We start from the raw sequence: 19,626 nt of genomic DNA on the forward strand, positions 1-19,626 counted from the left end.
AGAAAATGATTCTTGTCCCTTTGAGTTGATTGTGCTTGAAGCTTGATACTTGTCTTGTCTTGATAAGAATGCAGCAATCTTGGCACCTTCATCACATATAGTACCTCCCATGACAAACTTGACATGACTAGTTCCTTGAATCTTACCATTTACTGACGGATGGGACTAGTCATGTTCACTAGACCTCCATTTGTACCCTAGGCGGCCGTCTTGTTATTCTTGACAAATGGAATATTTTGTGATGCACCTTCTCCATTCATCCGAAGTCACTTACCTATCTCAAATCCATACTTCCTCAAATATCTTGATCCGAAACCCTTGGTATGGTTTTCAAACTCACCTACCCTTGGTGAGGGGTTCGTCTTGGAGACTTGCTTGTGAGGAGGTGCTTCATCTTCTTGCACTATTTGAGTAAGTCTAGTGATCTCTTTCCTCATTGCACTCATTTTGGCATGGTTAGTAGCACAAGTTTGAATATCTATATTATAACACAATGTGCACAACCATTACTTGTTGAAGGGCTAGAGGAATTAGATGACTCCCTAGCTTTGGAGGTGCTTTCCACAAGAGTGTTAAATTGAATTTCAAGTGCTGTGTGAATGGCTTGAAAGCTTGTTAAGTTTTCTTGAAATTTCTCATTATCACTCCTTAGGTTGGCATGAGTGTCCTTGACTAAAGATAGTTTCTTAGTCAATTCATCCATTTTTCCTCTTTCACTAGTGAGTGCCTCTTCCACCTCAAGAAGTATGCTATCCTTGGTTTTGAGCGAGTCCCGAAGCTTCTTATTTTCCTTACTTTCATTGGTAAGGTTCATTTCAAGAGCTTCGGATTTCTCTCTCTCAAGCCTAAGAAATTCCTCTTGTGATTCAAGAGACTCATCTAATTCTTCTAATTTCATCATTAGTTTCATTATTCTATTTGCGCCCTTTTTTCCATATTGTTTAACAAGAGTAGCAACTTCATTTTCCTCATCTATTTCATTATCCGATGAGCTTGGAGATATTACCTTTAAGCCTTTTGCCATGAGGCACATGGTTGGGCCTTGATCTTCGTCATCGGTGAGATCTTCAAATAAGGTTGTGGAGTGAGAAGAAGTTGTCTTGAGCGCCATGGTTGCAACATCTTGATCTTTGGAGTCAATTTCTTCATTTGAAACCCACTCTTGACCAAGATGTGCCTCACCGGAGTATTTCTTGTGCCTTGGCTTGTCTCTCTTGAATGAGATCTCCTTGGTGTCCTTGTTCTTCTTCTTTTCTTCTGGACAATCCGCAATGAAATGCCCAATTTTCTTGCAACCGAAACAAGGCTTGCTTGATCTTCTTCTTGGCTCATACTTTCTCTTGTTCTTGCCAAAGTTTTAGAAGCTGGTCTTCTTCATAACCCTTCTAAAATTCTTGATAAAGAAAGCCATTTCCTCATCATCTAGCTCATCATCTTCATCACTACTCGAGTCATCATATCTTGAGGGTTTTGTTGCCTTCTCTTTGCCCTTTGAATTTGCTTGGAGAGCCAATCCATTGTTTTTTGTTGCTTGTTCTTGAAGTTCAGCCAAATCTTGATTGACCTTGACTCTCTTCAATTGATCATGATGAGCTTCTATTCTTCCAAGAACATTTTCATCGGTGAAATGCTTGAATCCCCTTTCGGCTCTTATCAAGCTAGGTAGTGTGATGTCCCTAGCCATGTATACAGTCAAGAGCTCGTCAACAATTTCATGATCACCCCACTTGTTACCACCAAGTGACTTGATTTGATTTGTGATCTTCTTCATGCGATTATACATTTCCTTGACGGTTTCATCTTTCTTCATGGAGAATAGACTTAGTTCATCTTCCAAAGTCTTGATTCTTGACTCATGAACTTTTCTTGAACCTTGATTGTTTACTTGAAGTGTATCCCAAGCATCCTTGGCGGTGGGAGCATCTTCGATCTTGTCAAACTCTTCCGGACTCACGGAGGAGTGAAGAATATTCAATGCTTGATAATTTCTTTTTAACACATATGCTTGCACCGGCTTTGTGGCTTCATCATCTTCCGGGATTTCACAACCTACTTCAACAATCTTCCAAAGATCCTTATGAATTGCACTCAAATAACCAAATATTTTTGTCTTCCATTGATTATACCCCATCCCATCAAAATAAGAGGGCTTTCCTATATGAATTGATGCATTATTATCACTTGGAATTTAAAATGTATAGTCATGAGTAACACGATGATACCCAATTTTTCCTTTTTCTTTTGAAGAGCTTCCTTGGTTGGAAGAGCGTGAAGGCCTTCTCGTGTAGTCGGTTTCGGAGTTGTCGCTTGACTCGATCACTATCTTTGTGATTGACTTCTTCTTCTTGCTTTGCAATTTCTTCTTCTTCCGCCCTTCCTTCCACTCAAGGTAAGACATCTCATCATCACTTGTTTCCAACTCATCTTCTTCTTGCTCTTCATGTGAGTCTTTCTTCTTCTTCATCTTGGAACCGATTGGGCCTAAGATCTTGCTATCTTCAGGCTTTTCTTCTTGGGTTTTATCTTTGTCACCTTTATTCATGGGATTGATGGGATTGATGGGATTCCGAGTGGTTAAGCTCCAAAGATGGAGAATAAGGCTCTAATACCAATTGAAACGACCTCAAGATGCCTAGAGGGGGGTGAATAGGCTAATCTGAAACTTAAATACTTTGAACACAGTCAGTAACACAGATGTCCGAATACTCCGGATATATGTTTGGATACTCTGGACTTTGTGTCCGGAGATTCTGAAGATAATGTCCGGACTATCTGGGTATGAAAAAATCTACACAAAAATAAAGATACTGATGCTGTAATTTAGATCGAGTATATTTAGAAGAGCTAGTGGTACCTTTGGTGTGTTTCTCACCAGTTGTCTTGCTCTAGAGACTTGTATAATAGTAGATCGACCACAAACCCTAAAATCTTAGTCTCACAAGCAAATAACCAATAGTTCAAAGTAAAGTGACACGGAGAGGCAAGGATTTGTTTCCTGGAGTTCACTGCCAAAGGAGCTATGTCTATGTTCATGAAGAGTTTAATAGACGGTGCTCAAGAACCCTTATGCTCCTCCCTAAAGGCGAGACCGACGCTCAAGCCTAAGGTCACTTACTATAAAATCCTCCAAGAGGATGGCGAGTACAAACTTCTTGTGGAGCTCACAATGTGGCTCAGCACTCACAAGCACGCCAAGCCGTCTAGGGAGCACTTAGCTCCAAGAGTAACAAACTTGAATCCACCGGCTTGATAAAGACTAAGTGCTCAAGAGAATGGAATGGTAGCTCACTAGCATGGATTACTCCTCTTGCAACACTCTCACTTCTTGAATCCCTCAAAAGAATCTCTCAAGAAATGAAGAGAAGGAGTGAGAGAGCTCTTGGAAAGCTTATGAGGTTGTTCAGCTCGAAAATGGGCAAGAGAGAGTGATTGTTGAGGGTATGGGGGGTATTTATACCCCTACTCACAAAAACTGGCCGTTGGCGAAAGGGTACCCGGATACTCCGGACACTGGGGTCCGGACACTCCGGACTCAGAGAAATTTACGGACGGAGAACAGTTACTCGGAGACTCCGAGTATATGTGCGGATACTCTGGACTTTGTGTCTGGACATTCCAGACCCGGAGTCTCCGGACTCATTAGGGACACTCTCAAGAATATCATTTTAAAGTGGTTTGTGTGGCTCACAAGTATTTGAATGGGTTCTCTTGAGCACTAGTTCTAAGTCAAAACTTGCAGATCAAAGTCCCTCTTGATAGTACGGGGTTCCTATACTCAAAAATAAAACAAAAGTCTACTCTTCGAGTAAATTTTTTGCTTTCTCAACTTCAGCACCTGCACACATGCTAGATAAACGTGATTAAACGTACATGTGTTTTGTCATCTAAAACCAAAACCCACTAAGGGGCCTAGATATCTTTCACCAGGAGTCTTGCATGCCCCTAAACACTTTATATTAAGTAGAGTCGCCCAAGTTATGGTTTGGGTTTTGCTTAGATTATTCTATCAAGAACAGTTTCGCCGTTCGTCGGTTTGTGAGACCCCAACTTCGTGAGTTAATCATACATCTGCAATTTTGGTTGCATTCTTCCTTGTTCTTGTTTGTGTTCTTCGATACGCAGACAAGGATTAGCCTTCTTGGCGAGGTCGGCCGTGCAACACCGGTCGATAACCTAAGGAGACGTGGTGTTGCGATTGCAGGGTTCGGAACGTGTTATTCAGAAGTGGGATCGAATTGTGTCGCGACTCCACCAAATCGAGTTAACAGAATCTTTTGGAAGATCGGGAACCCTAGTTCACATCAGTTGGTATAAGAGCTTCTGGTTCACCGTCAGGTTTGCCCTTAACCTAGTTCGTGTGTTTTCTCTTTCATCCTGGAGTCCATAGAAAAGCCCAAAAAAAATTTTAGTCGTTAGGTTTTTCTCGTCCTAGACCTTATTTAGCATTTGCATAATTCTGTTTCAGAGTCCTTAGTGCTGAGTTTGTGTTCTAGTTCATGTTTTTTGTTGCTGGTTTACTTCGTGTCTGAGTTCAGTTGTGTGATTCCCGTTCTCCGCTTCCACCATATTCATCCATCCGATCCAGTTTCGACCTCAACAAAAACCTAATACGGAGGATGCTCCTTATAATAGGCATAACTTTTCGCTCGGAATTCTGATTGAAGCGTTCTTTTTTTCAAATTTTCTTTGCAAAATTTTCCACATACGCTGGTTTGGCGAATTCAGAATTTCCAAAAAAATTCAGAAGATTGTTTGTTTTTCTCAGAAGTTCCAGCACCCGTTCTAAAGAAAGCTCGTGATTTTCTACAGATGACATCTTACATCAGATTGAGCTGATACTTTGTGGTGTTCCTATTATTGTGCTCCTGGTTGAAAAAATATCAAAAAAATAAAAGAAAAAAGAAAAAATTTGATTTCTACTAGTGCTAAAAGATAAAACGGAGGCACATAGAGAGGATACACTTACAGATATCATGTGCGCTGCTGGTTACTTGTTGATATCATGTTGTTGCTGAACTTTATTGTTTCTTTCTTGCTCCTTACTTATTGACACTACTGTTGTAAGGATACGAGTAGACTAGCAACTAAGGACAAGCAATTTGGACATTTATTGAGCATTGCTATCTGTTGTTGAATTGTGTTCCACTTACATACTTGGCCTTCCTATAGCTCCACATACTACTTCTGGATAACATAGGTTTTTAACCCTAGCAATCGTGGGCTACATCTTCCAGGTATCCTTTGTCTTGCTGGTAAGAACCTTGTAAGAGCTTGGTAAGGTGTTTCCTTTTTGCTGTGTTGATTGAGAGGCACCACTACCCCTGCATAGTAGATTATTAGGGATAACCTTTATTGTTTGTTGTTGTTCTTGTGTCTACAATGTCAATTGATGATGGAAATAACACTCCTAAGGACTTCAACGAGTGTGTCAGCCAAGAGCAACGTACGCTGGTGCATTCGGGGCCGGCCAAGCCCTCCAGCTTTCGGACACCCACATCAGTAGGCAAACGACCTGCCACGAGTGGCGTTCCTGCTGCACCAAACAAGCCTTCCACACGTGCTGTAGATTCAGGTAAAAATTCTTTGTAGGTTCCTGCCCAAAGTTCCTCATCCGTTGCCTTGACGGGACACACTTCCGGCATTCAGTGACATCGTTGCCATGGGATTGGCCATGTGAAGAAGGATTGCCCAAGTTAGCGGGCATATGTGGTGACAGAAGATGGAGGTTATATCAGCACCACCGATGTAAAAGAAGATGATGATGATGATGATGATGATGATGATGATGATGATGATGATATCGCTGCCAATGACGCCGAGGACCATGTCCTTGGTGGTTGAGATACTTCGGGCTACATAAACATCATTGTTCAGCGTGTGCTCAGTATGCAAATTCAGCAGCCTAAGAGGCTATAGTGCCACAACTGTTCCAGATTTTCTTCGTCATCAAGAACTATCATGCACGTGTGATTATTGATAGAGGAAGCTGCAACAACTTGGTGAGTTCAGATTTGGTCAAGAAGATTTGCTTGACCACATGACCGTATCCACATCCATACCATATTCAGTGGTTTAATGATTCTGGAAAAGCTAAGGTAACAAAAACTTGCAGAGTTTCTTTTTCCATTGGTGCCTATGCTGATTTTGTTGATTGTGATGTGGTACCTATGCAAGCTTATTCACTTCTATTGGGTCATCCTTGGGAACATGATAATGATGCTACACACCATGGTAGGAGTAATAAATACACTTTTATGCATAAAGGACAAAAAATTACTTTGGTTCCTTTGACCCCTGCTGAAATTGTACAAGCTGAGCTGCTAGTTCGAACAATATTAAATCTAAAAACCAGCAAGTTGCTAATTCTATTTTCCCACCTAAAAAGGAGAAGCCCCCACCTAATTCAAAGGCCGAGGGAATTAAATTAAAGGGGGGTTATGCTTGCAATAAAATGTGCCCTTGCTGAAATTTCTGATGATGATGTATGCTATTGATATGCAAATGAGCCTTGTTTTCACTTGATGATATTGCTAGCTCTTTGCCTCCTGCTGTCACTAACATTTTGTAGGAGTATGAGGACATTTTTCCAGCTGAGATACCCCGGGGCTACTACCTATGAGAGGGATAGAGCATCAAATTGATTTGATTCCGGGAGCCACTTTGCCAAACCGTGCTGCTTACAGAACCAATCCCGAGGTGACTAAGGAAATTCAGTGACAAGTCCAAGACCTTTTGAACTGTGGGTATGTACATGAGAGTCTTAGTCCCTATGTTGTTCCTGTGCTTTTGGTTCCTAAGAAAGATGGTACTTGGCGTATGTGTGTTGATTGCAGAACCATCAATAATATTATTATTCGATATCGTCATCCTATTCCTAGGCTAGACGACATGCTTGATGAATTATGCGGCTCTATAATTTTCACAAAGATTGACTTGCATAGTGGTTACCACCAAATAAGGATAAAACTTGGAGATGAATGGAAAATAGCTTTTAAAACCAAATTCGGATTGTATGAGTGGTTAGTAATGCCTTTCGGTTTAACTAATGCACTTAGTACTTTTATGCCTTTGATGAATGGGGTTTTGAGGGTCTTCATTGGCCGATTTGTAGTGGTTTACTTTGATGATATATTAATTTATAGCAAGTCTTTGGTTGAACATATGGATCATTTACATGCTGTTTTTAATGCTTTGAGACATGCATGTTTGTTTGCTAACCTTGAGAAGTGCATCTTTTGCACCGATAGAGTTTCTTTCTTTGGCTATGTTGTTACTCCACAAGGAATTGAGGTGGATGAGAAGAAAATTGAAGCCATTGAGAGCTGGCCGCTACCCCAAACCATCACACAGGTGAGAAGTTTACTCGGTCTTGCAAGTTTCTATTGCCGCTTCGTCAAAGATTTCAGCACCATTGTTGCACCGTTGCATGAGTTGACGAAGAAAGATATGGTGTTTCATTGGGGAAAACCATAAGAGCAGTCCTTTTGCCACTTTGAAGGATAAGCTTATGCGCACGTCATTGCTGCAACATCCAAATTTTGGTAAGACTTTTGAGCTTGCATGTGATGCTAGTGGAGTGGGCATTGGTGGTGTTTTGATACAAGATGGTAAACCTATCGCATACTTTAGCGAGAAATTATACGATCCTGTTCTGAATGATTCTACGTATGATAAGGAATTGTATACTCTTGTACGTTCTTTAGAGACGTGGCGTCATTATTTGTGGCCTAAAGAATTTGTTATACATTCTGATCATGAATCGCTTAAGTATATTCGTTCACAAAATAATCTGAACCGTAAACATGCTAAATGGGTTGGATTTATCAATCTTTTCCTTACATCATCAAACATAAGAAAGATCATCAAACATAAGAAAGGGAAGGATAATGTGATTGCCGATGCTTTGTCTAGACGATATACATTGCTGTCCTAACTTGATTATAGGATTTTTGGACTTGAATCAATAAAAGACCAATATGTGCATGATCCTAATTTTAAAGATGTGTTGCTGAATTATAAAGAGGGACGTACATGGAACAAGTTTGTGATCAATGATGGATTTGTGTTTAGAGCGAACCGCCTGTGCATTCCAGTTGGTTCCGTTCGTCTTTTGTTGATGCAGGAAGCACATGGAGGAGGATTGATGGAGTATTTTGGAGCTAAGAAGATGGAGGATATTTTGGCCTCACACTTCTTTTGGTCCAAGATAAGGAGAGATGTCGAGCGGTTCATTACTTGCTGCAGGATATGTTAAAAAGCTTAGTCTCGGTTGAATCCATATGGTTTATACCTGCCTCTTCTTGTTCCTTCTATTCCTTGGGCAGATATTTCTATGGACTTTGTGTTGGGATCGCCTAGAACTAAGAGAGGGAGGGATAGCATTTTTATTGTAGTGGATCGATTTTTTAAGATGGTATATTTTATACCATATCATAAAAGTGATGATGTTATTCATATTGCTAACCTCTTTTTTAAAGAGATTGTACGTTTGCATAGTATGCCTGCTACTATTATTTTAGATCGTGATGCAAAAATTTTGAGTCAACTTTGGCATACTTTGTGGAAACTTGGAGTCGGACAAGGCCAGTAAGGGACGTCTAAGACACTTGGAGGCCCAGTATAACTCAACTTCGAGTCCACCTTGGAGTCTAGGAGCAGTCTACCTTAGATTGGACACCAGGCCACATACGGAGTCCGATTTCGATGTTCCACGTATGGTTGGAAAGATATTTTCATAGTGCTTCCAATGGCACCGGGCCCACGACCAAATGATGCCTGAGTCAACGGGAATCAATGAATCAAGTGGACGTCCAGAATCTATCTCGGCGCTGCGCAGCCGTCTTTTGGGCTGTTGGCCCGTGTATCGTATTGGAGCCCATTAAGGGTGCGTCCAGGGGTCTTGCACGCCCCTAAACACGTTAGATTCAGTAGAGTCGCCCAAGTTAGGGTTTGGATTTTGCTTAGATTATTCTGTCAAGAACAGTTTCGCCGTTCGTCGATTTGTGAGACCCCAACTTCGTGAGTTAATTATACATCTGTAATTTTGGTTGCATTATTTCTTGTTCTTGGTTGCGTTCTTCGATTCGCAGGTAAAGATTAGCCTTCTTGGCGAGGTCGGCCGTGCAATACCGGTCGATAACCTGAGGAGACGTGGTGCTGCGATTGCGGGGTTCGGAACGTGTTGTTCAGAAGCCGGATCGAATTGTATCACGACTCCACCAAATCGAATTAACAGAACCTTTCAAAAGATCGGGAACACTAGTTCACATAAGAAGCCTCGAATTAGTAATAGTAAGATGGAGGGAAAAGAAATATCAAACATGCTAAAGCATGCTTGATTTGTGATGCACCTCCACTCTTTCATGCATGGCTTGACGAACGACCAGGTACTCGCAGTATCAACTATTTTTTCCCCTTAATTGTAAGGCCCCGCTTGGCCGGGCTCCGCCGGCTTCAGCTCTAGCTACTGTAGCAGTACTGTGGTGGTAGTGTAGCAAGCGAAGCCGGAGGAGCCTCCGGCTTCATATCTTTGCTTGTTTTTTTTTTCATCTCAATTTCTATTCCAGCTCCTTGCTTACAATGTTCTACAGTGTTGCTATAGTGCTGCACCAGCTGAAGCTGGAGCCGGCGGAAGCCGTGCCAAACACGCTCTAAGCACCACGTAGGATGATGACCGGGTCAACATGACGCGGGACTTGATTTGCACTGGTTTTAGAAGTTGAGAGTGCTCTATATCCGATTTTATGGTTGAAGGATGCGATTGAAACTCGATCACTATTTGAGGGAGCTGAAGTTGACCTTTTTTCCTTCTCTAATGTGCATGGAGAATTATGCCAGAGCGGGATCCAAAGGTCGCTGGATATACTGCCTGGTAGCTCTTGGGATCTAAGGAATCTGGCCCGTCTTCTCTGGTGGACCATTTGGACTGCGAGGAATGATCTTATTTTTGAAAGTGTACAACCATCGATAATCAATTGTCGTAAATCTTTCAAGACGGAGATGAATCGAGTAAAAGCAAAGCACATAATTTTGTTGGAAGAATGGATAAACTCCTTTGACTAATTCTTGTAGTTTCTTTCTTTCTTTTCTGTTTCCTGAGTTCTCGATGTAAAGACTTTTTCTATCATTTTATAATATATAATCAGTAGGGACCCCTCCTGTTGCATCAAAAAAAGGCCCCACACGAAAATTTTCTTTTCCGGAAAAAAAATATGGCAATGATGACAATGAATTGACTGGTCCGAGCATGTGCGAATGAACACATCACATGTCCGTTTCGTTTCTTTAGAGCAATATACCATTGGTTATCTGTCTTGACGCAATATACAGAACGAATCCACAACAATGCAAATCCGTTTCCTCTTTCTTAGAAAGGAATCCCGCAGGGACTGTCCTTTACTAACGATACTTTTTGGCAAGTTGGCCATAGCCAAGGCAATCGACTTGACCAACGTCAGTGCAAGGGGAACACGCCGCACGCTCGGCAGCTTCGTGCAGTGCTTCTCTGATCCACCAACAACCCAACAGTGCAAGTGGCGGAACACATCACGCGCGTCCTTGACTAGCTCCTTGCAAGTGGAACAGGGCGGGAGCCTTGAACCTTCCTTCCTTTTCAATTCGATCTCTAGCCATGCTTCTAGTGTAATGACGCATATAAGCAAGCAGAGAGCAGAGCAGCGAGGCAAGAGTTCAGAAATGGGGGGCGTCGTTGCCAGCTCAGCCCTAGTAGTGTTGCTGTTAGGCGTGGCCCTGGTGGCGCCGGCGTCGGCTCAGCTGCCGGCAGACTGCCCCGACAGGTGCGGCAACATAAGCGTTCCCTATCCCTTCGGCATCGGCGCCCGCTGCGCCCGCGACTTTGGCTTCGAGCTCGTGTGCAACCATTCCTACAACCCTCCACGCCTCACCTTCTTCCCTCCGCTCCCCACACCTACTTCTATCCTGGCCGGGCGCCGGCTGAATCTGGCCAGCCTGTCCCTCGCCGACGGCGAGGCCATCGCGCTCGTCAGCGCCTACCGCGAGTGCAACACCACGGCGGGTGTGGTCATCAGCAACAACAGGAACCAGACGATATACCTGTCCCTCCTTGGCAGTACTACCTACCGCTTGTCGGCGGCGAGGAACCGCTTCGTCGCGCTCGGCTGCCCCAACCTCGGCTACCTCAGCGACGACATGGGCTACTACGTCACCGGCTGCACGTCCGTCTGCAGGCCGTCGCAGTGGAACGTCGTCTCGCCGGGGGCGTGCACCGGCGTGGGGTGCTGCCAGAGCAGGATCCCCCCCAATGTCAGCTTCTACGAACCTTCCGTTCAAGGCTTTGACAAGGAAACAAGAATCTTCAATGAGAACACGACTGCTTGCCGGTACGCGTTCGTGGCGGAGGACAAGTGGATCGAGACCACCTACAGTGGCCGCCCGGACTTCAACCGGAGCGACGACTTCGCCGTACCCGTCGTGCTTGACTGGGCCATCCGGAACGTCGCCAACTGCGCCGTCGCCCAGCGCAACATGACGGACTACATGTGCCGGAGCGCCTACAGCGACTGCGTCAACTCCACCAACGGCGCCGGGTACCGGTGCAAATGTTCCCAGGGCTACGAGGGCAACCCCTACCTTCACGATGGATGCAATGGTATTGACACTGACTACCAATCTACCACGAATTCTTCCTTGTTCTTCTGCTCCCATTCTTGTATATATTTTCTCTGCACTTCAAATAATGAGTCATTCTCTGACAAAAAGAGTTGATGAATGAATTTGTTTTCGTCTTCCAAGATATTATCGAGTGCGACCACTTAAACAAGTACCCGTGCTACGGAGTCTGCACAAATGTGCAGGGAGGCTATAGGTGTGATTGCCCTCCTGGATTCAGCGGAGATGCCACGAAGATCAATGGTTGCCGTCCAAATGACAAGTTCACGTTAGCCCTGAAAGTAGTCACAGGTAGGAAATTTGAGATACTAGCTACCTGCCCATCTTGGCAACACCAATGCACCTTTCTCCCTTTTATGGTTCTCCGGTTATTTCTGATGAGTGACATTGCAATGCCATGTTCAGGGGTCAGTGTTGGTGTGTTCCTGTCGGTGTTCATGTGCTTTTGGCTGTACCTGGGGCTCCAGAAGAGGAAGCTCATCAGAACAAAACAAAGATTCTTCGAGCAGAATGGAGGAGTGATCCTCCAGCAGCAGATTCGGCATTCCGGCGGAGGTGCCGGCGGGTTCAGGATATTCTCCACGGAAGAGCTTGAGAAGGCCACCAACAACTTCGCCGCTGACCGTGTTCTCGGCCGCGGTGGTCACGGTGTCGTCTACAAGGGTGTCCTGGACGACAACATGACGGTGGCCATCAAGAAGTCGAAGATGACAGAGGAAGCCCAGATCAAGGAGTTTGCTAGAGAGATGTTCATCCTCTCCCAGATCAATCACAGGAACGTTGTCAAGCTTCTTGGCTGCTGCCTTGAAGTTCAAGTGCCCATGTTGGTCTATGAATTTGTCTCAAACGGCACCCTCTACCACTACATCCATGGCAAGGAACCCAGAGTTGACATAGCACTTGATACCCGCCTTCGGATAGCGGCGGAGTCGGCTGAGGCTCTCTCCTACATGCACTCGTCTGCTTCACCGCCAATCCTCCATGGAGATGTCAAGACAGCCAACATCCTGCTTGATGACAAGCTCAACGCCAAAGTTTCAGATTTTGGGGCATCAAAACTAGCACCAACTGATGAGGCCGAGATCGCAACGTTGGTGCAGGGAACTTGTGGGTACCTGGACCCTGAATACCTAATGACATGCCAATTAACCGATAAGAGCGACGTCTATAGTTTTGGTGTTGTTGTGCTGGAGCTTCTAACAAGGAAGAAGGCATTGTACCTGGACGGGCCAGAGGAAGACAGGAGCCTAGTGTCATGCTTCACCACAGCAGTGAAGGCTGGTCGTCATCAAGAGCTTTTGGACAGCCAGGTAAGGGACGAGATGAATAACGAAATGCTCACAGAGATTGCACACCTTCTGATGCGATGCCTAAGCATGAACGGGGAAGAACGGCCAACGATGAAGGAGGTAGCAGAGAGGCTGGAGATGCTGAGGAGATACCAGCAGCACCCTTTGGCTGAAGCTGCAGGCAATGCCGAGGAGAATCAGAGCTTGCTCGGCATGGAACAGCTGAATTCAAATTATTACCAATTCAGGCAGCACGATGTTCTTGATCTGGAAGAAGGAAGTACATATACGTTTAGCTCGTAGATTATATTGGTTGTGTCACCTTCTGGCAATCAGTATATACAGGTTTGTAACAAAAAAAAGCTGGTAGGGCCAGGCCGGTATAAACCGGGCCTAGTAGAAAATTTCAAAGTGGGGCCTACTAGGCTAGCAAAATAGAAGACATAACTTCGATCTTGAAATACGAGATGTCAAAGGATGAAGAGAACGTAATTAATAATTAAACAACTAAACTTGGTAGATAAGGGAAAAATGCTAAATTAAAATTACCGCCGATTGGCACCTATCATACCCACGTAGTGTAGACAATTCTATAATAAAAGATAGCTCAGTTCCCATACCTTATATCTGTTGCAATGTACTTAGACTCGAGTAGATACAGAAGAAAACTACCCGAGTAGAACTCGGGTAGAACTCCTTATGGATGTGCAGAAAGCTCGGAGCCCGATAACCTGGCACGAGGCATGATTTTTTGGCCCGATCCAAACACGGCCCGGTACTCCATGGCGTGCCTGGGCCGTCATCACTGCACAGTGGGTGGCACGTGTCACACCTTTGGTGTTTACAAAAATCATTAGACGCAAATCATCCACAAGGCATGTCATTAGCATATGCATTTTGGCATTTCTTCATTAATAAATAGGCACACAAGTAGTAAATATGAATTTTATGCTCAAATATTGCTTAGTATGTCAAATTCATCAATTGTGAGTCATAAACATGGTTGATCTATGAAACCAATTCAAAACTTTAGTTTAGATATATTTTTTCAATTTTGTTTTTCCAAATTCTTCTAGTCAACTATCCAATGTTTTTGCATAACTTTGTATTCCTATATCCTAACTTGATATTCGCAGCAAGTTTGAATTGATTATTCGTATTTTGGTGCTTGAAATCAATCTCAAACTTCGCTAAAATAAATAGACTGCACATGACTGAAAAATTCAGAATTCGTCATGTTTTTGACTGATTTCGGGGCTTTATAACTTCTGAAAAGTGAACAATTAGAACTTTCACTCTTAATAGAAGTTATAGAGATATGTTAGGTCTACAACTTTTATATTAACCATTTGATCCAGTTATATACAAAAATTTGACGTTTTTATGGGACAAACATGGATGTTTTAGCGTTGATGAAAGTTGAACTGAATCAGCCATCTATGGCTGTTCCTGTGCTGCCGTCAGACCGTCGCCGACACGCAGCGATGTGGTCCTGCAGCGGCACCACGGCCTCGCCACGAGCACCCCCCACGCGCCCACTCTTCACTCGCCTGCTCCACAAACCCATAGCCCAGCCAGCCATCTTCTCCCTCTCTCCTTTTCATTCTTTCTTCCGGTTCCTGTCGAAGAACACCATGGCTGCCAGTATTGCTCCGGCCAAATCCGTGAGCCCCCAGCCATAGAAACCAAATCACCACCATCCACACCTCCACAGCCTTCCTAATTCCCTTCTGCCCACTTTTCCCCTTGAGAAATGACCTCCATGGCCAGGGATTGAAGATCCCGACCATCAGACCGCCATTGCCGAGCACCTCCACCCCTCACAGTCGAAGTCCCACCTCCGGGCATCGTTCTCATCGTCCAACCATAAAAATCGATTGCTGGTGAGCCTCTGATGCTCATGCTCTCCTTATTTCGCGACGTTCGCCATCGGTTTCGCCGGAACGCGGCCATGCCGCTCGTCCATGCCGCCGTGGGCGCCGCTGCTCGTCGCCGGCCATCGCCGGCCAGTCTTTTGGCCCTCACAGGCGGCTTTGCAGGTGTCCCGGGCTGCAGCAAAGCTGCTGGTGCCAAACCTCGCTGCCGGTTGGCCTCGCCGTCGCCGGCAACGGCCTGTCAAGGTCCGGCCATGGCTGACCTTGACTGGTCCAGGTCTGGTTGACCATGGGCCCGGGTTGTCAGTGACTAAAGGGGTTCCTGGGTAGAGTTAGGACCGATAGAAAAAGTTTGGTTAGCGCTTATCTCCGTTTAACAGGCTGAAAATATTGAAAATGCATAGAAAATCATATAAAACTGATAAAAATGTGAAATCGGTTCTATTGGCTCTGTTAAGAACATGTCTACACAGGAAAATACTAGATCTAGTTGAATGTTTATTTTTCCTTTGCTAAAAATTAGAACATGAAAAATATAGTTTATTGTGTTGTAATGTTTCTATGCATTCATAACTCCTGTAAAATTTATAGTAGACTAATTTGATGATGTATTAGCTTCAGTAAATTGTTCATATCCAGAAGACATTATTTGATATGTTAATTGATTCATCTATGTGCTAGTATATTTCTGAGTTAGTAAATAGTTTATGCTTGAGAAAAATCTTGGTAAATACAACTAGAATACTTTATCAGTAGCTCTATCATGATATTTTTTTTCCTCACCATAATGTATTCTTAACCTTTTTTGGTGAATTTATTTAGTTTCTAGCTTAGTCACACAATTTGTAATATCATTTATACATATGCTTTTATTATTTATTTTGCTGAGGATGTACATAATGTGTATTTTTATTTACTCAGTTAGCTCCATTAATAAGATAAGATTGTATAGCTTGATATTTTCCATGTCTTATTTACATGCTCATTTTGCATTGCATTTTGCATTTCATGTAGATCCGGTAGGTACTGACATCGTGTGTGAGCTGGTTGCCGAGCCTCAGGATCGGCAGGCACCACATGAAGAGCAGCAGATCTTAGAACATCCAGAAGACCTGGCCCAAGATCCGGAAGAGCCACAGGCTAGATGACCCGGCCCAAGGTTCGGAAGAGCCACAGGCTGAGCAGCAGGAAGGCAAGCCGCGGAGCATAACCACTAATTTAAAATTATGCAATGTTCTTAATTAAGTATTTATGCATTAAGTTTCTAGGAGTTGAATAAAACCATAGATGCATGTTCCGTAGGTTCCTTTAGGCTATACTAGTATGTGTAGGTCGCTAGCCTTGAAATGCTTAATTAAGACCGGCAGAAGTCGAGTGATTGCTTGTCACTCGCGAGCTATAGGATCTCTCATTATGGGTAACTTATTTATTGCATTTGTTTCACATGGAAAGATTGGGACCGGGTGGGAATAAGAATGGTCTATGTGATATTGGTAGGGATATGTAGCCCCGTCCGTGTTAGTTAAGGTCCGTTCGATGTTGGCCCTGTTTGATCAAGTTTGAACAGTACTAATTACATGCCGGCAGTAGGAGGTAGTCGAACCCGGTAAACTAAGTACCTCGGTCACTCTAGTGTTTTGAGCTGATACCTGCTTCTTCATTCAAGTGCTAGCCAGTAACTCATGGCTAACCCATCATAGGTATCGGTGGGGACTTAGCTACGTGCGGGTCAAGGGGCAGTTCAACCATTTTGTAGTGGTCGACGTGAACTATTGATGCATGTGACTCGACGGGGTAGCATGCATGGTGTGGTTAGGTTTTTCCCTTGCAAGGATGTAAAACGAATCGATTCGCCGTACCTCTCGGATAAGAGAACCTTGATTGCTGCGTCACATCGTAGAAAAGAATTAAAATAAATATTATTGATTGTTGTTATTAACTGTTACTGTTATCTAATTAATTCTAATATATTTCATTTATGTTGCAAATATAGTAAATTGTAATTCTTACTTAAACTTGTTCTAAAGTCTTGAAAGTAAGGATCTACTCTTAGCAGCTTTTTGGCAAAACAAACCCACCAGCCAAAAGTCTTGCATGCTAGGAGTCGGCTAAGTATATATCACTTGTCGAGTAAGTCTCGCTGAGTATCAGTATACTCAAGGTTTGTGGATAAATTATTTTCAGGTCCAGATGATATAGATTTTTGTCCCTGATGTGCTAAGTTTGTTTGTCATGATGAGGAAGGTTGGGTTGTGGTTGATCGCATCTCTCAGTGATACCTTGGTTGTGGATTGCACACATGTGAGCTCAGTGTGTGAATTCCAGTTCGTCCTTCGCTTATAGCGTCGTTAGGCTTTGGTTTATATTGAACTCTCCTTCCACTATCTTTATGGGTTTATGTATAATTAGTATTTGAACTCTAGTTTGTAAGTTATATCTCGCACTCTGTTCTGTACCTTTATTTATGTAAAACCCTGTCATGTTTGTACTATCTGCGCCCGCCTTCGTGTAGTACTACTTATGTTTCTTTCGATCGGTATATTGGTTCAAAGTGGGCTGTCAAGTTAAACCGTTAAGTGTATATGCCTGGTGTGTTCAAATGATGGTCATTACACTTAATTTGAGTTTTAATTTGGCAGTTCTGCCACAGCACGGTACAACCCGAATATTAAAGGCTAGCCTGAAACGGCCCGTGAACTTTGGCTCCACTTCAGCCCACATATGAGATGCCAGGCCTGCTCTGCTTCTCTTCTCCCCCACAAACCTTATACTATCACCCATGGCTAACACGCACATATCCATCAGACCACCAGATGCTCTTCGCCGGCTCACTCTCCTTCCCAGCTTCCCTTCATCCTTCATCTCCCTTCGTCTGTCGTCCCTCCTGGCGGCTGTGGTTGCAGTGGCACTCTCCTTCCATCCGCTAGTAGATGAGGCAGCCGCACGAGCAGGGTGGTGGCAGCGTGCACGGGAGAAGACGGTGAGCAGGCGACGTGTGCGTAGGGGGCTGCAACAGCGAGTTAGCAGGCAGCAGCGCGCAGGGGAAGGCAACGGCGAGTAGGTGGCAGCGACGGCAAGATAGCAGGCGGCGGCGCGCAGGGGAAGGCGACGGCGTTCAGGTGGCGGTGACGGCGAGCTAGCAGGCGGCGGTGGCACGCAGGTTGCAACGCGAGCAGGCCATGCGGACCGCTTTGTGCTTCAGGCTGGCCCGATAACCTTTCGTGCCGGGCCTGGGCTGCCGACTTAGCCCGTGGGCGGGCATGGTATGGCCCGGCACCACATTCATGCCGTGCCTGGCTCGGTAACAACAGGCCCGTGCTATACCAAGACGGTGCCGGGCCGTGCGGCCTACTTGGCCATATACAGGACTCCTAAGCTCGTATCATGCTATGATATCTTTAACCCTGTCCCCCCGGAGTATATAAGGGCAGGGAAGGACCCCCTACAAAGCATAACTATTTCAAGGCAATACAAACTATCATACAGGATGTAGGGTATTACGCAACTTGCAGCCGGAATGTGTCTAAAGCTTGTGTTACTTGCACCTTCGAGTTCCTGATCTCGGCGACACCCTACCTACAACCTACCACCTCGGGGGTATCCCTCGGTGGGCTTGATGGTAAAACACTGACAGCTAGCGCACCAGGTTGCACTGGCAAACTCGATGGCATCGTTCAACCCCGTCGCGCTGGAAGATGCACAATTTTCATTTTCGGCTCCAGGATCTGCATCGCCAATGGCTTAGGTGGCTTCAACAGCCACCTCGCTAACTCCAGGGAGTTGGAGGCATCAACGCCAACATCCAGCTGCGACATCGACGAACACGCCGACAATCTTGGCAAAATCCAAATTTCCGATCTAATTGGAAATTGGGAGAGCAAGTCTGGGTCCAGCCTGGCTCCTACTCGTGACGAGTCCGGACTTGAGTCTCCATTTGGATTTCACAACACAGCCACTGTTTATTGGGAGCTGCTACAATCCGAGTCCCTATCCGCATAAAAGGACTTGGATGATCTATTTCAACTCAGACTCCGACCTCCACTCGCACCTAAGGGCTAGTGTACCCGATCCTTGGTCGGGATACGTGATTCGGCTGTTGTCCATCAGAAGGCCACACGGTCCAAGTCCCTGTCCGCATTGGAGGAGGACTTAGATCATCTACTCCATCTCGGAGAAGGGGATGCCATCGCAAGATGAGAGGGCCCCCATCTACGAACTCGGATGCCGATGATGATGCCGAGCCCTTCTCGGGCGGTCATCAAGGTTTTGTGACAGAACTGCCTGAATTATTCTGGCTCAAGTGCGCTAGTCATCGCTATACAGCTGATACTAACTCAACGCGCTTCAAACGGAACAACCCATTGGTCTGTCAGGTCTCCGCCCGATGCAACCATGGTTCAACAGGATCGAAGTAGGTTTACCTCGCACGAAGGCGAGTTTACAATCACACAACAGCTCACAACTTTTAATTTACAGAATATTAAACATTATTACAAACCGTTTCCAATTTAAGTATCCTTATACAAACATTGTTTAAAAACCACAAGCTATGCAAGCTTGTGTAGAGTCACAGCGGCAGAAATTAACACGTGACTATACACATTGCGAAGGTTGACACCAGGCTCAGCCTGAAACATGGTGTCATTCCGGAGGGTCACTGCCAGCCGGGGACGGATCCCACTCCACGGACCAGCCAAACGGAACCGAGGTTGGCCATGCTGGACCATCCGTGGGATTCACAAAGGTCATACCTGAAAAATAGACTAGCAAGACTGAGTATACTAATACTCAGCAAACTTATCCGGAATCGGGTA

General features: G+C 44.7%; 1 protein-coding gene across 1 annotated transcript; it reads left to right on the plus strand.

The window, feature by feature from the left end:
* The first annotated feature begins 10,679 nt into the window (after positions 1–10,679).
* LOC112879065 (wall-associated receptor kinase 2-like) lies at positions 10,680–13,560 on the plus strand. The gene is made up of 2 exons (XM_025943392.1): positions 10,680–11,629; positions 11,773–13,560. Exons 1-2 carry the CDS (start codon positions 10,696–10,698, stop codon positions 13,239–13,241), a joined length of 2,403 nt encoding a protein of 800 aa, XP_025799177.1. The 5' UTR covers positions 10,680–10,695; the 3' UTR covers positions 13,242–13,560.
* The last annotated feature ends 6,066 nt before the right edge of the window (positions 13,561–19,626 follow it).

Source organism: Panicum hallii, chromosome 1, assembly GCF_002211085.1.
Source record: "Panicum hallii strain FIL2 chromosome 1, PHallii_v3.1, whole genome shotgun sequence".
Classification (NCBI taxonomy): Eukaryota; Viridiplantae; Streptophyta; class Magnoliopsida; order Poales; family Poaceae; genus Panicum; species Panicum hallii.

Excerpts from the sequence above, each read along its gene's own strand:
- LOC112879065 (XM_025943392.1), top strand. The coding sequence starts at position 10,696 with ATGGGGGGCGTCGTTGCCAGCTCAGCCCTAGTAGTGTTGCTGTTAGGC. Across the intron at positions 11,630-11,772 it reads CCTTCACGATGGATGCAATG|ATATTATCGAGTGCGACCAC; the intron begins GTATTGACACTG and ends TCGTCTTCCAAG.